The following is a 23,456-nucleotide window of genomic DNA, read 5'->3' as shown; positions in this document are numbered from 1 at the left end:
TCACTGTCCCTCCTCCCATTTTTCCTCTTAAATTTTCCCCTAAATTACATCTTTCCAAATATTATCTGAATTTTTCTGAATAACAGCAGCCGTTCATTCCCAGGTTGGCTCTGACCCCAAGGCAGCAGTGGCAGCCAGCCAGTGTTCTCTCCTTACAGCATCAAGAAAATTAACATTTTCTGGATTCTATTTACTACTAGCTCCACTTTATATTTCAACTCACTGGAGCTGTTAGGAAGAGTGAAGTTAAATGAAAATAGTATAACTTAGGGACTGTTTGCTTTGTCATAATTTAGAGTATTAGAATGTTGCCAAGGTCATTAATGAAAAATATACCTAAATTATGTAATAGAAATATAAAAATGTTATAGTACATTCCAAAATCAAAGAATTTGAACTATCCTCAAGAGAGTATATCATTCCCCATTCTTTAGTCAATAACACCACAATATAGAAGTGCACCAAGCTGCCACAAATATTTCTCATCAAAGAACAGGAAGGGGACTTCACAAACTTCCCAAGTAGCCCACAGTAATAGCTTCTGCTACATAAAAACCACATCAAAATCTATTTCTTTAGTTTGGGCTGAGTTCAAATGGCTGGTTCTGTTGGGCTCAGCAGGTCTTCTGCATCTATTGTCAGCAGGGGTGACTCATTTCTGCAACACAAAGTCCTATCCTCTCACAAGTTAGCCCAACATTGGCAAGTAAGAATTTGCAACAGAGACTATCACTACTCTCTTGAGGCTGAGGCTTGGCATCTGTTCACTGTTACTTGTGTCACATGCTACTGGCCAGCGCATCAGAGGCCAGCACAGACTGCAGGGTGAAGGAGCAGAATTCAGCTCTTGGTGGCAAGAGCTGCCAGGTGACAGGTAAGGATATGTTCACAGGAAGGAGAATAATACAGTCGGTTTTTCAAGCAATCTACCATACCCATTTTGTGATATCTGTTTCAGTTTTCATCACAAGAATGATTGTACAGATACGGGAGTAGATAGAAGAAAATGTGTGGGAAAACACCTAAACATGCAAGAAGGGAACTTTTGTGGGTGGTGACAAGAAGAAACAGAAAAAGCTGAGTGCTAAGGAAAATATGGAGCAATTTGATCTCCATCGTGTAGTTATATGGGGTATAATAGGGGTAATGGAGGGTGAAATTGAGAAAAAGAAAACTTGGGCAGAATTCCATAAAATTTCTAAGTGTAAAGATTATTATTCTATAGAATAATATTGCAGACAGAGCAATGTATTTGTTCGCTGCATAAGCATTAGGAGAAAGCCTGTAAAAACACACATTTTAATTCTCTAAGAAAGTTGCTTTACACATTGTCAGGCCGACCAGTCTATTTAACCTTCCTTTCTGTACTTATCCGCTGATGTCAACAATTTTCTTTTTTTTCCCCTCCTGGCCTCTTTGGGTAAGTTTATTTATTTACTTTATTCATGAAGCAATATTGCATTATTGCATTATGTAAGTTTCAGCTGTGCATCTTTAAAAATCAACATGTTTACATACCATATCAAGTTGACCAACCTTCCATCAAATAATTGTCCCCTTTTAACCTTTCAAAGTATATTATCATTTCCCCCTCCATTTCCACAGTACTTAAAATTTAGTGTCTTGTTTAAGCTATTATTATCAGTCAATGGACATTTATTCAGTTCTTATCATATGCTAGGCATTGCATTAAAAATCAGAGTTATATAAAATACTATGACTTTCCAACATAATATATATATATATATTTATAATAAATGGTCTGTCAATTGTTTCATTGAGTTTCTGTGAATTCGCTAGAAAGAAGATACTTTCTCCCATCTCTGTATGTGGAAACTAGGGCTCTGTAGAATATATGGTAATGACCGAGGCCATGCAGCCAATTACTCAAATATCCAATCCCCAATTAATAAGAAATTAAGACTGCAAGACCTGAGGAAAGATGGCCAGTGTATCTTTTACGATTTGTCTTGTTAGACATTCCCTCAGGAATGCACATAGACAGAGGAAGGCCATGTGAAGAAACAGCAGGAGGCAGCCATCTTCAAGCCAGCCAGAGTGGTCTTAGGAGAAGCCAGGTCTGCCAACACTCTGATTACAGGCTTCTGGTTTCCTGAACAATTTAAGAAGTAAAATTTTTGTTGTTGAAAGCACCTTGTCTACAAAGTTTTGTTACAGGAGCCCAACCAGGCAAACATGCCTCCTTAAACCTGATGCTGCAGTCATGTTTCCTGCCCCTTCAGTATTACTATGCTGCTCTTGTAAGGACTGATCTCACCTCCTGACCATTTTGTTCCAACATAAAAGTTTCACAGTTGAAGTGTTTTCAAGGATCTTCAGAAATCAGAAAGAAATAATATGGCCTTTGCCACATTTTTCTTTCTTCAAGATGTATCCACTAAAACAACTGTTAGGGATTTTAGGTAAGGAAATAGAACAAAAGGAGTAATTTGATCAGAAGAGTATTATTTTATATTATCTCCCTGTGGTTTAAGGGTCTCAAGTCACCAAAGACAAAATCTAAAGTATCCTCAAAGTATTTAAATGCTTATCAGGAGTCAGAGAGTTGTTCACGTAAAAACTGTTTCTGCTGTGTGACCGTAATAACACAGTGGGTTGCTAAAACAGAATTTTTTCTCTCCTTCCTGTGCCTTTTCTGTTTCATCTTGGAAACACACAATTCCACGAGCAAGTTAGATTCCAAACTACAGACAGGCAGAACATCCATGGCCAAAAGCGAAGTCATGCTTGGTAAAACCTATGGTTTTCCTATTTTCTACTGATGTATGATGGCATCTGAAGTGTGGCATTGTCTCCTTTTTCCAGTGTTGGAAAGACTTGGTCATTCTCCTAAAGAATGAGTTTTTGAAATACAGGGAACAGATGAGCCATGGTGTAATGGCACTTACAGTATCAGAGTACTGGCAAGGGATTATAGGGGAAATAAACCAAAGCCATTCACACCTGCCAGATTTTTGGTCAACCAATGTGCCAAATATTTGACAGAATAGTGATGAATGAACAATGAGCATGTTTAGAAAACATTAAAAACTGCTTTATTCTGAGACTTTCTCAGCACACAGACAAAAAACATAACTTGATAGATTAGAACAACATTTTAGAAAACAGAAAATCACCTAGCTACTGTTTCTCTGGCAGATATCAGTAATGCAATGGATAGAAATGCAGGTACTTTCCTTTTTTTTTGGTAATCTATGAGATTCTGAACCTGGCCTGAACTGTACTTCTGGTCTGGTGTGTTGCTTAATTTTTGGTCTCTGGTCAGGAAAAGTGCAAAGAAGCAAGAAGTGCCTCAGGGGACTGGATTCATGTGAGTGTTCTTTGGAGCTAACGCTATGGAACTGGGCCAGTATAAATCTTGTATTCCCTCTTGCAACAAACAAATTTCTTAGGTTACACTAGAATGGAAATGGACTTCTAGACTAAGTAAGAATAAGGAAAAGACAGTCTTTTTAATGACTTAGAATTAAACCCCAGATTTCCCAAAGGACGAAACCAGCCTCCAGGGCTGGTGGGTAGAGGTGGGTTGGCACTGAAACATTGCCTTAAACCTAAGCCAAGCAGGAAAAAAAAAAAAAAAAAACCTTTAGTAAAGAACTCTTCCTAGAAACATCTCTGAATTTACTGCTCCATGCTTTGTCACTCTTGAGTCCTGGAATGGCTAAACATCTGCCAGCTGAGTTTACTTCTTTTGCCCTCCATGATTAGCACGTGGAAGGGAACAGATAAAAAAAACACCCTCCACCTGAAATCTAACATTCATTGCACTCTTTCTACCTCATCAATATGGAGAGACTTTGGTGTCATATGGAGGATTAGGATCTGAAGAGGAAGAAAATATGGAGGTGCCCTCTCTGACTTAAAACTTCAAAGAGGATATAAATAATTCAAAACATAGATTATCAAGTTGTTCATAAAGTTAACTTTTGCTAGAAATCCAGCATGTGAGTATGAGTGAAAGAATTTTTTCTTTCTCAAAGAAAATCAGAAAATACAGAAACACACAGTTTTATTTTCAGATTTATTTTCACCAAAGAACTTTTAAATCTTCATAAGGACTTTTTACTATAAAAGCAAAGCATGTTCCCTATATAAAAAATTTGAGAAAATACAGAAGAATATAAAGTGGAACAGATGATGATCTGCTTTTCCTGCTCTGCTCTCTTCTTATGAACCCGATTCTTTAGGGATAAGAACTCCCAACAATCTGAAATAACCTCATGCAAATATCTGTGAATTTATGAATATATACCATATCCACTTGAACTACAGTGGTCAGATTTTACAATAGAGGACACCTGATTCCCTTTTCACTTAGTAATTTACCATATACCATTTCCTAAACAGAATATGTAGATCTACCTCATTAAACAATGCATAATATTTGAGCATACTCACTGGGGCAAAATTTACTTGACCAATCCCTAAAGATGAAAATTTAGATTTTCCCACATTTCTACATTTAAAATATTGCTCATAACCATCTAAACATGCATTGTAAACTGGCTTCTCTTATAGACATTATACCTAATATTGAAATTTATAATTAAAAGGAAAGTAACAATTAAAATAATTAACACATTTTGGAAAAGTGTTCCCTAAAGGGCATGTTGGGCTCATGTACAATCCAGACAGAGTTTTAAAGAAATGCAAGTTCCTTCACTCTCACCCAAACTGGACAGTACCCGTCAATCAATTTGTCTTTTGCTAATTCAACAGGTAAGATGCTATCATTTTTTTTTGTTTGTTTGTTTCAGTGAAACTGAACATACTCTGTATTTGATGTGAGCTATTTGTCTCCCCCCTTCTATGAGTTGTCTGTGCATAGCCTTTGCTATGCTATTAAAAAAGCTGGTTTCTTTGTTACATTAATATGCAATAGTTCACTTTAATTGAAAGATGTTAGCTTATTTTATGTGCTATATGTTGTGACTCTATCTTAGTTATTGATATTTTAGGAGCTTCTTTGTTTATATAGAAGTTTTAAGTTGGGATGTAGTAAAAATAAGTCTGCTCTTTTTTTTATGAGTTCCAGATTTCGTGTCAAGATTGGGTGATTTTTCCCTGATCCAAAATGATCATAATATTCAGTTACATCTCATTCCAGTATCTCTATGGCTGCATTTTATTTTAAAAAAGCATGTAAACCATTAATTCATCTGAAATTCATTCTGGTGTTAAATCTGAAGTAGGAATTCAACTCCATATTTTTAGATAGCTATGTTATCTTTTAAAGTATCAGTGATTGAATAATTATCATTTCCATTTAATCTATTTATTGATTCTTCTGTTCCAATGTATTATCTATTTTCTTACTGGTACCACATTATTTTAATTCTTGTAGCTTAAGTAAAATTAAAATTGATCTGAATATATCACCCTAATTCATCTTCATTCCAGCATTTCTCACCCAAATCTGGGCAATTTCTACTTCTAGATGAAATTTGTGAAGTTAAAAAAAATATATGTTGTAATTTGCATTGGAATTTCATCTACTTTATACATGAATGTAAGAAGAATTTAAGTCAGTAATAGTAAGTCTGTCTATGCAAGACTAAGGGTTGGATCCCTTTTAAAAAGCATTTTATTTTTTACACTTGTAGTTTTTCATTTTTCTTTCTTTCCCCCACCACTACCCACTATACACCTTTGACCTTATTGCCTTCCCTCTAAACTTCAGAGACCTCACCTTCTCTAGTTTATCATTTTCTTAAAAGAGGTGTTATATTTTTCTTTTCTATATTCCTTTTTTAAATTCTATATTCTTTTTCAAATTCTAAATTCTATATCCCTTTTCTATATCCCTTTTTAAAATTCTTTTTTTAATTACTTATTTCTTTTTCTTACATTATCGTAATACTATAGCTCTCCCGCCACCTTATCACCCGTGAACCATCACCATATCCCACACTGTTCTTCCTCTCCCTGTTCTGCTGCATGCCTTTCCCCTCCTTTGGTGTATGCCTCAGTTTTATGTCAGCTTGCTAATTTTGACTTTTTCTTGACGTTTCATTTGGTTTCTCTATTCCACATATAAAGTTAGGCCATCCGGTATTTATCTTTTTCCTTCTGACAAATTATTTCTTTAATTGGAATGTTTTTATTTAATCATCTTTGCTCACCATTCATTGGTAATTGCATAGTATTTTTTAACTAGTACTCAAGTAAATTTTAAAAGCGCAATTGATACTGTTTTTTTTCCCTCCAAGCATGAAATCATTATATATGTAAATAATCTTTCCCAGTTGAGTGTAGCCAATCCAGCCTAGAAGCCTCATTATATAACTGACAGTTAGTAGACTCAATTTTTGTGGAATAAGTGGATGAAGTAATGTTTTCCTCTTTGTACGAAGGATTAACACTTCGTCATTAGTCTTCAACACTACCAGTCATCGTGGACGTCACTGTTATATTTCTGACTGTAACTGTAATGCTTTAAGTGTTTTGGTTTTCATCATGGCACTTTAAGTTGCCATAAATATTTTTGCATGGGAAGGAAATTTCTATATAATCATATTTTTCTAGGAGTTTTTCTTCTTGGATCAGGAATGGGTAATGAAAACTTTAAAATGTTATGTCAGCATATGTTAAGGCCATCATTTGTTTTTTTCTCCTTTGACTTATTAATATGTTAAATATTATTAATGCATTTTTAAATATTGAAGCAGTTGGATTATTGGACTAAAGCCCAATTGGCCGTGGTGAATTATTCTTTTTAATATATTACTGAATACTATTTGCTAATATTTTACTTAGGAAGTATGTCAATATTTCTAACTAAAATTGGTCTTTAGTTTTCTTTTTTATACATTTTTTATATAAGCATATGGGCTTCAGAGAAAGAAGGAAATTTACGCTCTTCCTTTGTGTTATAGAACAAAATTTAAATAGCAGGCAATCATTTCTAACTTGGAGCTGTCCTCCCAACTCTGCTACTCTGAAGAGAAATTGAACTCAATCTTCTTAGGAGAAATCTTCCCTTTCCCAGGTTTGAGCTATTGTTCTAATATCTAGCCTTTTCAGATTTGTAGCTTCTGTCCTCAAAGACAAGGAAGCTTTTAAAATTACTGTGCGTCTTAGATACACATGTACTTGAGAACCTTTTCCTCATTTATACCCAATTTGAATTTCATCTTGTGATTCTCTTTTCTGTGTACTACATGTTTCTTTTTATAACTCTTTTAGGTATTAACATGTATTGCATATTACTAAAGATCTTGATTAAATACTACAAACTATTTTATATAAACATTATAATAATGTTTGCTATAATTAAACATTTAAAGGAATATCTACTGGAGATTATCATTCAACTTCAATAGACTTGTAGTCATTTTGAAACACTACTGTTTATCTTGAAAGAGAGGTGCAAGGTAAAATCAGAGTAGAGTGACCAAAGGTCTGATACCCGATTCTGACCTTGTAGCAAGATCTAGAAACTCTAAAATAGATACAAATGTTTAAATCAATGCCTCGGGATAAACTCTCCTGTAACAGTGCTTAAAGATAGGGCGATGCTGACTTTGGTATTCCCTTATAAGAGAATACTGAGTTTTTATTAAGTATCAAAATAACAGTATTTTTGTGGCTGTACTACTATTTTGATATTTTACAGATCTAAAATCTAGCTCTGTTCTGCCTTAAAATGTTTCCAGAAAATTGTATGCTACATTGTTTTCCCCTGGAACAAATATGTATTCCTTCAAGCACATCTTTCATTATTTAAAACTCCTACAGACTGTTTTCATTCTTAGTACTTGAGTTACCAATGAGATTGAGCAAATAATACTTGTTGTGTGTTTCTATTTTTTTTCAGGGCAAGTGTGGATTTTTTCTATATTTAGAAACTCCCAAAGGGCTTTAAGGCAGGTGGGAGAAGCCTGTGGAAGGAGGGTCAGTAGGGGAGTGTCTAAAGGGGATCACAGAGGAGAGCCCCAGGTCTTAATTCAAGTCCTTCCTCTATGCTTTACCACCCTTTACCCAGGACCAGATTATTTTTGCTTAGCTCATTTCCCCCTTAGGACCACGTCTAATAGCAAACCTTCCCCTTGCCATGATTATTTATTGTAGCAGGGGCTTCTTCTTAGCCATCTCTCTGAGTGAGACTCAGGCATGAAGGACAGAAAAAAAATTCAACCCTGGACCTTAAGTATTTTCTAGGGAGAATTGCTTCTAAGAGCAAAGTATAGAAGACTATCCACTGTATATCACTTTTTAAAGTAAATAGCAAAAGAATAATACATTTTGTTCTTGTATTGAAATTACTAAATGCTTTGATGAACAAACCAAATACAAAGTCTTTGGGTTTCTTAAAGGCTGAAGTTTTTTTTTTTTTTTTAAGCTATTAAAAACAATAAACAAATAAAGAATTATGGCAGATAGCAAAATCAATACACAAAATAGCAGAAAGAGGAATCAGAAAAACAATCTTATTTGCTACTTCATCAAAACAGAATTAAACAGGGCCTCCCTAGTGGCCTGGGCATTAAGTCTCAGCATTACCTCTCAAAGGTCTGACTTCTATCCCCAGTCAGGCAGCTAACCCATATATGGCACAGCAGACCTCTCCTGTCTCACCTGCTGCTTCCCCTAGCAGTGTATTTCAGTCAGTCTGCCAGTTCTGCTACCCACTCTGTCTCTGGTGAATCCTTTCCCACCCCCAGCTCTCCTCCCCCACACCTCTTGTCTACACTCAGTTCTATGCAAAAAAAAAAAATTAAAAATAAAACAAAAATTAAAAAAAAAGAAACATCTTGGAATAAATTTAACCAATGGAGTTAAAGACTTATACACTAAAAACTTTAAGACATTGTTGGAAGAAATAGAAGAAGATACAACAAGGTGAAAAGATACTCAGGGCTTATCTATTGGAACAATTAACATCATTAAAATGACTATATTACTTAGAGCAATACACATATTCAATTGGACTTGCTATCAAAATTCCAATGATATTCCTTAGAGAATTAGAACCAGAAAAATATCATTAAATTTATTTGGAACTACAAAAGTTGTAAATTGCAAAAACAATCCTGATTAAAAAAACAAAAATGGAAGGTCATGCTCCCTAATTTCAAACTACACTACAAAGCAATAGTGACTATAACAGCATGGTAATGTAATAAAATCAGACAATTGGATCTATTGAATAGAACTGAGAGTCCAGAAATGAAATCACACATACATGAACAGCTAATTTATGACAAGCAAGCAAGAACAAACAATGGAACAAGGAAAATCTCTTCAGTAAATGGTGATGGGAAACCTGGACAGGCATATGCAAAAGAATAAACTAGATCACTATCCAACACCATACACCAAAATTATTTCAAAATGGATAATGAAAACTTGGATGTAATACTGAAACCATAAATCATCGAAGAAAACATAAACCATATACTTCTTGTCACTGGTCTTAGGCGTGTTTGGGCACTCAGATCCAACACAAAAGAGACAAAAGCAGCCTCTGGAGCGTGGGTTCAATCCCAGCCGGCCGGCGAGAATCCCACATGGTGCAGAAGACCTCTCCTGGCTCATCTGCTGCTCCCCTCAGCAGGGTATTTCATCAGTCTGCCTGTTCTGTTCCCCACTCTGTCTCTGGTGAATCTTCTCACCCTCCCGCATATCTGGCCTATACCCCGGTTCTTGTATAAAAATAAACAAATCTTTAAAAAAATTACAATTCTAAAAAATAATAATAATAAAAAATAAAAATAAAAAAAGGATACAGAGGTGTCTGTAGAATGGAAATTTCGATGGTTTAATGACCAGTTTTGGCGGCATGGTCAAGCCTCACAGGATTCTAACTGAATTTTATTTGGAGAAGATGCAACTGGTGTGCGATGAATGTGTGTGCAAGGCATGAGGATGGCTGACCAGCGCATAAAGACAAGATCTAGAAATAGAAAAAGTCATATAGAAATATTTAATCGAGTGGAGGGAAATATGGTTTGGAAGTCACAGAGGAGAACAATATGAATTGAAACTTCACCACTTGTGACCAGAGTCTGAGAAATGAGAGATTCAAGTGCTAGCATCTACTGCAGAAGCTGAACCTCAGGCAAAGGCAGGGTGTAACAGGCACAGGAGAAGGATGTACACAGATACCTGCTTGAGCTAGGAAGAAAGGCAGATCACTTCAGAGGAAATCTTCCAGGGGACAAAGACGGGACCTTTAAGAGTTGAAACCTGAAATATAAAACTTTACAGGGAAAAAGAACTAGTGGCAAATATTACAGGTGTCAACTGACAAAATCACACATGGGAAACTTGATGAGTTTAGTCTCATTTTAAGGAAGGTAGAGACTGAACTTGATGCCCAGAGGCCTTGGCATTAAAAATACTCCAGAGTCTTCCATATACAAAAGCAATGGTACAGACAGCTAAATGTGATTTCAATAACTCCCCTTTACCTTTGTTTTACCCATTTGACTTATAATAAGCTCCATGGCAAAGAAAGAAATTTGGTCTTTGTCCCTGGTTCCTTTGTTCCCAGCTCCTAAAGCCCTTGGAATTTCCTGAGTGATAAGGGACATAGAATTGTCTTACATTCTCCAAAAGGCCTCTGGATAGCTTCAGGATGGAGGCATGTTGTCAGAAAGATCAAGTCTTGATTAGAAGCTCGGTACTTGCAGGCCCACCCCCCAACCTCTGTCCCCAGAGGTTGATGTCAGAGAAAAAAGCACCCCTCAGGTACTCTTTTGTTATTAGTCTGAACAACACTGAATGAGGAAAAACAGAATAAAATGTCAATTACACTGAGATGAACTTTCTGGTACCCTCTACATTGAAATTCAATGAAAGACTCTTTAATACCAAATAGTAATAACTGCTATTTCAAATTAAGCACAATTGAAATCTGACTTTATATGTTATATGCCTAGTGTTTTCTAAGAACTGCATTCTTCCCTCCTATGCATCATCTATATAGTTTTGGACTTATTCCCAAGATTAGAATATCATTATTTTATTTAGCTTGTAAATTTCAGGATCATTCTGAGGTCAAGCTTGTTAAGATGCTTCTATTGAAATGGATAACATTCTTTGACTGTGCTGTAAGACTCCAAAATCTTATGTGAAAGAAGGGGTTCAGGGTGCATGCTGACTATACAAGCCCCACACAAAATAAATGTGTCATTGATTTTATTGTAATTACTGTGTGAATTGCAACTGATCAACTAGGATACTGTTTGAGATCTTGACTATTTCTGAGATGAAATCTAAAGAAATGAATCACCCTCTTAGAATCAAAAAGATTGTTTATACAAGGATTGAAGCACTTTCTCCTATAGAATTTTTCTTTGTAGATATGCTCTAGGTTTTCACTGACATGTACATATGTTGTGGAAGTAGATAAGCATCTCATCCTTGTTCTTTCTCAATTCTGAGACAAAACTCATTCTCAGACACTATATAGTATAGACTTCTTGAAATATTTATTGGTTCTTCTATCTCCCTTAAAAGTAAAAAAGCATAGCAATTTTAGTGTACAATGTTGATGGAAAAGAGCATTTTCCTCAATAATTCTCCTATGGAGTAAATTTGGAATAAAAAAGAAAATTTTAAACTCAGTGTCTTCCATTTGACAACGGGTTGTTATAAATGTAACACATAAATGCCAATGTGACTCTCTTATGTTTAATAGATGATTTTATAGAACATTTAGAAAATTAAAATTAAATCATTTGCAGTCTTATCCAATGTGTTGACAAAAAGTTTCCATATGGCAAGTTAATTATATATTTGAAGATAGAAATCTTTAACAGACATACCTTTAAATTAGCAAGGATGTTTCTGCTTGATATTACCAACAACATGTACTAAATTGTCTAAGCATTGCTCAGAATTAGTGGATGTGTCTTAGAAGAAAAAAATAATGTTCATTAGAGGTGCTTTTACTTTGAAGAGTGCTGAGGGGCTGATATAACTTCTTTAAGAAATTACAAGATACAACTCCAATCCCTGTCACCTATTTCCCCTCCCCTATTCTATACTGAATCTCAATCTGTAACATACGCACTTTAAATGGGGTGCCAGAGATATGTGAATATGTGAATATCTGAACAGGTGTTGGTGTTAAAATTAGAATAGGAAAGTGAAAAAAGGGAGGGATTATCACATTTCAATTCACATTAGTATAAAAACACAATGAAATTTATTTTTTGATTGAGATGTGGGGTGTATGGAAATTTGACCTGTGAGTGCATTGTTCAAACCTGTATGAACTAGTAGAATTAAAAAAAAATTAATGTACATCAGTGGACATATCCACTTTACTGAAAGAAAGAAAAATAAAACAGCATCAAAGAAGAACAACTACAAAAACACCTACCACTGCAGTGCTGCCTAAGCCAGTAATTATCTTCCATAAGCTATTTGTAATACCTCAAAAAGCAAATTAGACTTTCTGAAGCTCTTTGAAAATGCTAACTTGCCAAATTCAAGGTAACCCATAAGTTACTGAATATATGCCCAGGTGCTATGGGATGGCATATTAAGAAAGAACAATGTAATCACGGTAGCATAAAACTCAGCAAATTATAAGAATTTAATATCAAAAACACATGTAAAATCATAGTAGAACCTCCTTTAAAATGTCACATATGAAACCATTGTTTTTTGCCAACATTTTGACAATTTTTTATATATAGAATTATTGTTTATATGTATGTATGGTGCAGTCAGCGTCTTTACATAAAGGAAATTTCTATATTTTTCTTTAATTGTATTGAAAAATTAATATGGTAGTTTCTATATACAAAAGAATACTATTTTTTTCTCAGGGCATCTGATGCAATTGGACAAAAATATGAAGGTACTGGGGATTCCCCATCTCAACAGAAGAGAATTGGTTGTGTTTTCTTTTAAAATATAGTAATTCCATCAATACCAGTCTTGGTGATTTTTCAGAAATGCTTGGAAAATTCAACAAATGGGAATCAGATTTTCTTGTAGATCTCCATCAAGCTTGGACTATCTCCAGAATTCAATGTCAAGTTAATGAAAGAACTATGCTGTATCTGATGGTAACACTCTTGCTCGGTCAAGCTTGCTGAGATTTTGTTTGATGCAAAATGGTAAAAGTATTTTTTTCCAATATGCGTTCACTTTATTAAATAACTAGTTCAGGAGCACCAACTCATCTTACCATTTCCAATCATCCAATATCCAGTTGTTGGACTTTATCAATCATATTGAGATGTTTTTGCTGATTATAGAACTTTTATCTAAAGAGTCATTTGTTTTCTTTCTTGGGAGATGGAAAAGATTGAAATGACTACCACATGGTGAAGAATAGAAAACAAACTGTATTACCATGTTCTCTTTCTCTCATCCAATTTTATGATTATCTCCATGACAGAAGAGAATAAGAGGGGCCTCCCTGGTGGTGGAAGGGGTTGAGCACCACACTGTGAAGCAATCTGTAGCCTCTGTAGCACGAGTTCGATCCCCAGCCGGACAGAGAGCAACCCACATGGCGAGGCAGACCTCTCCTGTCTCGCCCACTGCTCCCCTCAGCAGTGTATTTCAGTCAGTCTACGTGTTCTCTACCCCACTCTGTCTATGGTGAATCCTCTCACCCTCCCCCCACACACACCCCTCTGGCTGGCACCCCAGCTCTTATATGCACAAATAAATAAATCTTTAAAAACAAACAGGAGAGAATAAGAGATATTTTCAAAAAGTGACATTTCCCACCAGATAACACCAATTTAAAACAGGACATCCTGGTCTCTCAATTGCCTGACAGGAACTCTCTTTGGATAAAAAAGACCATATGTTTTCCAGGACGGAAAACAAAGACATGAAGGAATTGGTTAAAAGTTATCAGACATTCCTCCCAAGGATGAAGGAAAGCCACAGAAGCATCTTTGGGCTGTACTCTGAGGAGCATGTCATAACAGATTTAGGAATTGATAATCCAAGCCACAGAGAAATATTTAACTAGTAGAAGGATAATACATTTTCTAACCATGAAGCTATTTAACATTCAGTTCCATGGAGCAAAAAGTTTATAGGGGAAATTCTTTGGCTTCCCTGCTAAGATAATTCCCTGAGGATGTCTCTTCAACTCTTATCTTAAAATACACCACTGAATCTTGGAATGGTAATGATTTTCATTGGTTTTATGAGGATTTGTCATTTTTTTCAAGTTTGAGTATGTGAATTATTTATTTCCCCCCAATAAGTAGGGAAATATTCAGACATTATTTAACAAATATTCCTTCATCCTGAATTCATTCAGAAATTCACATTTGCTTGATACCACTGCATTCATAATTAAGGAGAGGAAAGACATTAATATGCAAAAAATAACTTCTATACCCCCGAGCACAAACAAGATTCTTACTAGGTATTTTTGTCTAGCATTGGCAATGTGTTGCATGCTTGTTATCATTATTAATCAATATCATGAGATCTTCATTTCTTAAATTACTAAAATTTACCTAATGCCTGCACTAGACATTGAAGAAATAGTGATGATTGAGAAAAATATAAAGTGCAGTGTGTTGTGACCACTAACTTTGTTTAAACCATGAAAGAGTAACTTTTTTTATAGACAGACAATTACTCAGTACCTAGTATATTTGGGAAACTATGGCCAGTCGCTAAAAATTTAAGAGACTCAGAAAGACATGACTGCTGCCCAAACAAGTCATACAGGACAGCATGAGAGGGAGTCAGTTAAAAATAATTGCAATGAAATATGACAGATTCTGATATGGAAGTAAAGATTACTAATAGGAGTACTAGTACTTTTAACCAACCAAACCATTCAAGGTAAGCAAGGAGTGAAAATTTGCAGGAGGAAATGTCTAAATTGGGATGTAAAGAATGGATTCCAAGTTTCAAGGTCAAGACAGAGTGCAGAGCAGAAAGGGAGAGCTATAAGCAGAGAAAATACATGTGTGCATATGTGGTGGGGGAGGGGGTAGTTCAAGAGAACAGTAAAGACGAAAGAAGTTGAATACGCTGGAGTCCAGTCCCCAAGAGTAAGTGACAAGAATTGACAATGGGGAGAAGCAGGGACTAGATCACAAAAGACCTTGATCATTACCTTAATGGGACGAGGTCTTCATTTTAAATTCAGTGAGAGATTATTTCAGTTTTTAAATATGGGAACAATTTATCAAACTTACCCTTGGAAATTTACAGTGGCTGCACTGTGAAAGGATTGAGTGGAAAGCAGGGAGATCAATTAAGATTTTGCAACAGTAATTCAGGTAAGAATAATGATGGTCTGCTCTAGGGTGGTGTGGGTGGAGAAAAAAATACGGATTTAAAAGATTCAAACGAGATTTGGAAGATAGCAAGGACAGTTCTGAGTGATTGGTAAATGTAGAAAGAGAGACATGGAGAAAGAGAGAAGGCCAGAATAACCTTTGTTCTCTGATTAAGACAGCTAATATGAAGGTGCCAATCACCTATTCAGGGTATATAGAAAGAGGAACCATTTTAGAAGGTAGGAGTATAGGAGCAGAGTTTTGGGTATGCTGTATTTCAGACACATGTGTGAGCTCTGTGAATAATAATATCTAGCAGGCAAATGGTTTCAAGAACATGAGAGCAAGATCAAATTAGAGGAACAATGCTGAAGTTAGCAATCTCTCAAACCAGTAGAGCATGTTACCATAGAGGCAAAGGAAGAGTCTGTTTCAATAATAGCAATTGTTAGAGACCTGAAACTCTAAATGATTTTTATTTTCCTGGCTATGAATATATACCAGGCCTTTATGTAGGGAACTCTGAACTGTCATGAGGCCATATCCACCAAAAAATGCACCATCCAATGACAGAGAGAAAACTAGCGGATAAATGCCTCAGCTTGCTTGTGTCCTAAAGTTCCCCAGTGGACCACTTGCTTGTCCATGATGATAACATACTTGCTAATTTACCCTTTATTGCTTCCTTCTTTGCCTCTCATCATGACTCCTCCACTTGTGTTTTCTGAAATTACCTACAAAATTAACTACTTGCACTGAAATCCTTCCCTTAGGATCTGTTTCTGAAGGAACTTAGAAAGTACTCTCTCAACACAGTATTCTGGAACTCAATCATTCATAAATCAAAGAGCAATTAAAGATACCAATGCTGGTTGTGAGATGTTTTCATTTTTCTGCATGAGATAGTTTTAAATCTTGGTATTGCGGTGACACCATAATTACTGTGGTTTCAGACGCGTGAACTGTAATGGATACATAGAAAAAGGAATGCACTGACTTATGCAAAACTTCTAGCCTTAAAGGACATGATAACTGGTAACTACAGGATTTTGAAGTAGGTTGGCTGCTGCTAACCGTTGCAATAATTGGAAACTTTAGCCCCTACAAGTTTTGCATTTTGACATCAGAGTTACAGTTGTTGATATTTTAGAACATCTAGGTGAAGATAGTTGAGAAGTGTGAATGTGCAGATTCTCCTGAGCTCATTAGGCTGGCAGAGGAGGACTTATCTCCTTTGCAAAAAGTAACAGTCTTATTTTATTAAAAACTATGTTTAAGTCTCACCTGACAGAGATGCCTCATAAGGCTGTGTTTATCCCCCTGAAAATCCACCTCAGTGCTTCCAGATAACTAGAATTAAGGCATAATATGGCCAGTTGGGGAAAAAAATGTTCTTGCTGAGAGAGGAAAAGGATTATCACCAAAATGACTTTAAGACATGGCTAGAATGTATATGAGAACAGATATTAGGAGTGATGACCCAGAAGATGCAAAGAAAAAGATTAAAAAAGGGAGAGTTTACTGGTGCGGGACCTTTTCTCATGACACAAGATTTAACGTCCTGGCAAGGTCACCTATAGCCAGATCTAAGAAACTGATGGTTTTATTTTTTCAAGCATGGAATAATGAAAGTGACTGAAGTGAAATTATCAGAACTACCCTGCCAGTGTATTGAGGAAAGTGTTAGAAGTCTCAGAAAGGAGTGTATGCTAGGATGGATTTATAACATGAGACAAAAATTACTATTCTTGCAGGAGATAAGGATATTCAAATATAAGGATTTACTCAAATGCTGAGGAATGGCTAGTGTGTGGGACACTGGCGTCACTGAAAAATTCAATATTCAATAGCAGCTGTCCTTTGTGGACAGCATGGGTATCAACTAAATAACTGGCCCCATGGCCTCAATGAGGATGATAGGATTCTGAAGTAGAGAAGTCCTGATAATATCACTTGGTCATTGGAGGGTACATGACCTCTGATTCCAGTTATTACCATACTAGGAAGAAAATAGCTATAGTTATGGCAACCCGACCCTACTGTTTTAACAAGCAGAATAGTGTTGCTTAACTTATACTGTCAAAAAATAATAAAGGCAGGTAAGCAAAGCCTGAAGCCAATCTAAAGAATAGAAAATTCCAATTCTTTGCTCAGTTACCAACAGAAGCAAACCCAAACACCACTGACTGAAGAGGAGATTATGTCTCTTTGAGAAATAATCCGGCAATGACAGAATAAACACATACAATGTCTTATTTTCCAAATCTTATCCTAGTGTGATGTACCAACATTTGTCAGAGGAAATGAATATATATATATATATATATATATATATATATGTATATATTGCAGTGGTTGCTGCATAAAGGATATGAACGGACACTGATCATCAGAAGACATAAAACCCTCATGACATCCTGTTAGAGTTGAGTATTGGAAGGTCTGGTGAAAAATAGGGTCCATGAACTTGCGCAGCAGTTATCTGCCTACTCACTGAGTATATAATCAAACAGGATTTAATCAACATCTCATTCCCTAATTTGTAAATTAAGAGTCATAGAGGTAGATAGAAAAAAAAATCCAAAGAAAATCCACTGAACTAGCTCCGGATTCAGTTGAAACACTAAATTAGAAGCAAAAACCCAGTCTGAGTGAAAAGTCTGAGCCAATGCCTCCTTTACAGATTTGAAATAATGAGAGGTAGTGGTTCATTATATCACCATTAAATTCACTAGTTTGGTGTCTTTAAAAACCAAATGGATCATGGAATTCAGCGAACAACTGCAAACTGAACCAAACAGTAGCCCCAAAGTAGTCGCTGTGCAGGGTGTAGTGTATTTCCTAGAACATACGAACCAGCCTGTGGAAGCAGGTGGCTACTGATCTGGTAAGTGCCTTTTTTGAATACCTATCATAAAGGAGGTTCTGCAGGAATTGCATTTGCCTAAGGACTGATAGCTAATTTCCCTACTTTTTACCACATAAAGAACAAATTGTTATTTCTTTAGGAGAGACTAACAAGCTAAGAAACAGGCACAGTGCTTACTGGCTCACTTTGGGTTTTGTGGACAGCACATACAATACTTGGGAACATTGCCCTGACCCATTTATCAAATGATTTGGAAACCTGATCATCTGTGTTGGGCCCAGAGTTAAAGAAGGTTCTGCAGCAGATACAGATTGCAATGCAAGCAACCCTTTTGCTTGGCCATGTGACAAGAAAGAGTCCCTGTTAGTAAGGACAATAGTGGAAGGGGACGCCATGAAGGTTTTCTAGCAAATCCTGCCTGATAGCAAAGTCACAATAGGAGAAGAGAGGACTGAGTAAGCAGGTGGGCAGGACAACTTTGCCTGTGGCTATCAGCCAGCACTTGCTGCTGATCACTACAGTGTTTGCAGTGTTTGCAATGGCTTCATGGGCATACCTGGAGCACACCTGGGGCACACCTGGAAGCTGTGAATAGACCCATCACAATGAATTACTCTTCTCCAGAGCTAAGCTTTCAACTGAACAACTGAATAGCCAGCCAGCCAATGACAAAGGCTAATACTGAACCCCATTCACTTAGGCTCAGTATGGTGCCCCTCCTGGACACCAAAGAGTCACATGGAAGGAAGTTGACACCTTTTAAACACCCCTGGAAGGGACAGGAATTCAGAATCATTAGGCTAACACAGTTCCCAATTTAAATTTCTCTTTCTTATCCTCACTTGTTCGCCAGCCCTAAAACTGAAGCTAAATGGTTAAATTACTTTCAGAAACTTGAGCACAAAAGAAAAATAAATGTGGGCCTCCCTGGTGGCGCAAGGGGTTAAGTACTGCATTATAAGCAATCCACAGTCTCTGCAGCACAAGTTCGATCCCTGACCAGCCAGGGAGAAACCCACGTGGAGCAGCAGACATCTCCTGTCTTGCCTGCTGCTCCCCTCAGCAGTGTACTTCAGTCAGTCTGCCTGTTCTGTTCCCCGCTCTGTCTCTGGTGAATCCTCTCACACCCCCACACCTCTGGCCTGTCCCCCAGCTCTTGTATGCATAAATAAAGAAATCTTTTTAAAAAAAGGAAAAAAAGAAAAAATAAACTTATCTAACTTTCTTATATTCACAGACAGCTTATCCGACACAGCCTGAACAAGCAGAAGCTAACTTTGAGCAGAGCTCCCAGGGCTGCTGGAGTTGGGTGATAAAACTCAGAAGAAGGGGCGACACAGAGGTGAGGGACCCACCAACAGAAATTCAAAACTGGTCATACAAAAAAAAAGCCTCTTCATACTTCTCCAATGCATGAACTTCTCTGTAAGTAGCCTGTGAACTTCAGCCAAGTCCACATCAATTTGGCCTTACTCCATTCATTAAGTAATAAAATTTAGCTCCTTTGTTTTCACTCCTGGTTCCCAAAACCTACATATAATCTCATTTCCAGTTGTGTGTGGGGTAATTTGAGTTTACCTCTTACATTTTTGCCAATTTCCAAGAAAGTCTCTCTCTTTAAGCCTGATGTCCTACAAATTGGTCTCTGTGCACCCTGAGTAGCAAACCCATTGCTTGGTAACACCAACACTATAGAAGGCATTACATAGTGTCTGATTTATCATCAACGAATCCTGGTACCATAACCTTGGGCCAGTTTTGCAGGGAAGATATGTTCCTATACACCACCTTTATTCTTACCATGAACACGTCATCCTGAAATAGCCAGAATGACAAAAAACAAACATGAAAATAGTCTCTAAGGGCCTCCCTGGTGGCACAGGGGTTAAACTCGCACTGTGAAGCAATCCGCAGCCTCTGCAGCACCAGTTCAACCCCTGGCCAGCCAGGGAGCTACCCACATGGTGCAGTAGACCTCTCCTACCTCACCCCCTGCTCCCCTCAGCAGTGTATTTCAATAGATCTGCCTCTTCTGTTTCCCACTCTGTCTCTAGTGAATCCTCTCACCCCCACCCCCCGGCATCTCTGGCCTGCACCCCAGCTTTTGTATGTATAAATAAATATTTTAAAATAAAATAAAATAGTCTCTTAAATGCCAGCCTACAGATAACAACCTGCATGGTCAGGGTCCTGTCCTTCATGTGGTCTATATTTTGAAGCAGCCATTACATGTCTTTGAAAAGCAGAACACATGATCTAGGAAACAAAAGATGGAAATAAGCATGACCACTGTCATTATCCTCCCAGTGACTCACTTGCAAAAACTGTCTGGTTCCCAAAAGGAGGATGCTTTCATCATCCTTGCTAAATCATTTTGGGATCCTCATGCCAATAGTCGAACAAATAAAGACATTGTATCGTCCCTTCTGTTAACAGGGATTGCAGCATCCATGGCCTGATCCCTGGAGCTTTAAGTAAGCACACTGAGCCTTCAAAGCTAAAAAAAAGATAGGGTCACCCTACTAGGAAAATCAGCTAGATTAGAGATAATAAAATGGCTGATAACAAAAAAAATATAAATATCAATTCCATTATTAACACCAACAGCAGTAGCATAGAATGTAGCTTGTCCTACTAATCCTCTTGCTAGAAATACTTTTACTGGAATTGGTGACCAGCCATCACCTAGAAGAAACAGTGACAAAGCTGAGTGATCTTAATTGGGACCATGAGTAAATTTGAGGGCCAAATGAGGTTTTGTTAAATTAAAAGAAAGTATACAGTTAATGGATGTTCCAATGAGTAGAAAAGATATTCAAATTATATTAGTAAAGATTATTTTAGATATTTTAAAAATATTATTGACTAACTCATGATTTATCAGAGACATAGAATATCTCTCCCTAAGGATATTTTTCAGGCAAGATATAAGAAGGTTATATTTGCAGTCAAGCAGATGGACTAGCTGGCATTTTCCATTGTCTTACTAATTCAATACATGTACACAGTCTTCAGTATATTACTCACTCATACATGTAAGCTCTGCAGACATACATGCAAATGTTTAGAATCATTTGCTTTACAATAATATATAGAAAACTGTCAGTTTCCCTATTGATGAAAAATCATATTAGATTTTCAGATAAGACAAAATAAGAGCCTATCATTGGTATAAATAACACACTTTTTAAAAATTTTATGTGGACCTGTTGAAATATTAACTTGGCATAGAGATACAAATCAGCTTTCATAGACAGGCATAAGATGGTACAAGATTTTAGTTTCATGACATATAGGAGAAATAAAAATAATGACCTATTACCATTAATATACTATTTGAAGAATTATAAACTTTTATTGAATTAAATATGAAATCATTATATTATATTTACTCCCTTTGCATGAAAATTTGAGATATCAGATATTCCTAATAACTATAATACATATATCAACTATATAATATATACTTACACAAATATACATACACACAAGAACACATATACATTCACATTTATATACATGCTATTCAAGTTTAATTCACTAATGCATTTTTTTTTGTATGGAAGGCTTCAAAATTCTTTTTGAAGTGAGGCTGGATCTCTAAGAAAGTGACTCTACTCTATTAATTAATTGGGGAGACCAAAAATATTTTCCTCTAGTATTTTCCCAGTAACAGGATTTCTAGAAATCAAGAGTCTTCAAATTCTAATATCACACATTATAAAATTTCTAATGCACACATTAAAAAGCATCAATATTAATTAGAAACATCTTTGCATGTACTAATGAAGCATTTATGGTTTTCTAAGATACAAATCTAAAGAGTATCAGGAAAACACAAAAATTAGGTGTTTTCTACAAATAGTCTTGCATAAAGTAAAAGCAATTGGCAAAAAGTATGGTAAATCTAATTTAAGAAATAGAATAAGATTCTGTACATCACAATAAGTTGTAAGAATGAGTTGCATTCTATATAGAACACCAGACTGTCTATGTATGAGAGAACAAGGACATATCAACAAATTATTTTCATATTATATACTTCTGGAAATGGAGCTGAAATATTGGACATAAACACATGTGAAACAAATATGCTTCCTCCATTAGTCTTAAGTATTTTACCAGTTGCTATATTTTATTTAATATGAGGTATCTGAACAAATAATACTACATTACTATGTAGTTTTATAGTAATGTAAAACACTTCATTACATATGTGAAGTTTAGAAGTAATGTAATTTTTTTAAGGTAATTTGTGAAGACAACTAACTTATAAAATTTCTATATACTTTTCACAGGATAGTGGGTAGTGCACATGATTTTTCATGAAAAATTCAAATCATTAATATAGTCTGGGATAAACATACTTTGTCTAATTTTATCAACATTTTCATGATTTAGTATTTACAAAAAAATAAAATCTGAAGTCTGTGAATGCATGATTCTTTGAAACCATACCAAAATTAATTACACTGACATCAAATAGTATGTTGGAAAAATACCAAAACCCTGTACAACTCTATGATGTTATTTTTATGTAACCATATAATTAGAACAGCTTGAAGTGTTGCTGAAAATCACTTAGATGAGTCCACCTTCTGCATGAAAATATTCCTTTTAAGTACTCTTACTCTTGAAATTTCCATTAATTTTATAGATTTTACATAAAAACCATAAACTCTGTATCTAACTCATTGACTACAATCAATAAATATCATTATATGAATTAATTTAAACCATATATTGTAGAACATTTAATACAGTAGACATTTTCGAGATCAATGGATCTAAATATATTTTACATGGAAAGGAAGTGAGACCCAGAGAGGTTAAATAATTTACCCAAAATCCCTAGGCCAGTTAATGACAGAGCTGGGACCAGAACCACTGGACATTAAATATTTGTTTATGTACCTCCATACCCCTCCACACACATACCCTCAGAAGCTAGTGTCATTTCATATCACATTATTAGCTATATTGCATTTTTAAAAACTAGTTCACATGAATATATCTAGTTTTCACAATATTATACCTTCAGCAAAATTGCTCCTCATAGGTAACACAAACTCATTAATAGGTCCATTAGAACTGGAGGGCCTAGACCATTCTGTGCTGCTCCTGGAACCTCTCCCCTGTGTACTGGGGGAGCCTCCTAATTGTCTTGCTGCCTCTGCCTGTGTCCTATTGTCCACGCTCCACACAGCACCCACAGTAACCCTCATAAAACAGGATCATATCACAGCACTGTTCTGCTCAATAATCTGCAAAGGCATCCCGTCACTAGCAATAATTTTTGTGATAGTCACTCCATGAGTTACCTCCAACTCCCCAAAACACAG

The 23,456-nt window shown here is 36.1% G+C and overlaps 1 protein-coding gene across 3 annotated transcripts in view; it reads right to left on the bottom strand.

Annotated features, from left to right (window-relative positions):
* IQCM (IQ motif containing M) overlaps window positions 1-23,456 on the bottom strand; it is a 437,801-nt gene that overhangs the window by 120,050 nt on the left and 294,295 nt on the right. The window contains exon 13 of one of the 3 annotated variants that reach the window (XM_054689961.1): window positions 20,289-20,370. The exons of the other annotated variants lie outside the window; for them this stretch is intronic. Within the exon in view, the coding sequence (XP_054545936.1) occupies window positions 20,321-20,370 (50 nt within the window). The 3' untranslated portion in view covers window positions 20,289-20,320. Of the gene's footprint in view, window positions 1-20,288; window positions 20,371-23,456 lie in introns of those variants that run through there. 3 annotated transcript variants of the gene reach the window in all.

This window comes from Talpa occidentalis, unplaced genomic scaffold (assembly GCF_014898055.3).
Source record: "Talpa occidentalis isolate TD23 unplaced genomic scaffold, MPIMG_talOcc4v2.1 talOcc4.8, whole genome shotgun sequence".
In the NCBI taxonomy this organism is placed as follows: Eukaryota; Metazoa; Chordata; class Mammalia; order Eulipotyphla; family Talpidae; genus Talpa; species Talpa occidentalis.
This window is presented reverse-complemented; position numbering and strand designations above follow the sequence as displayed.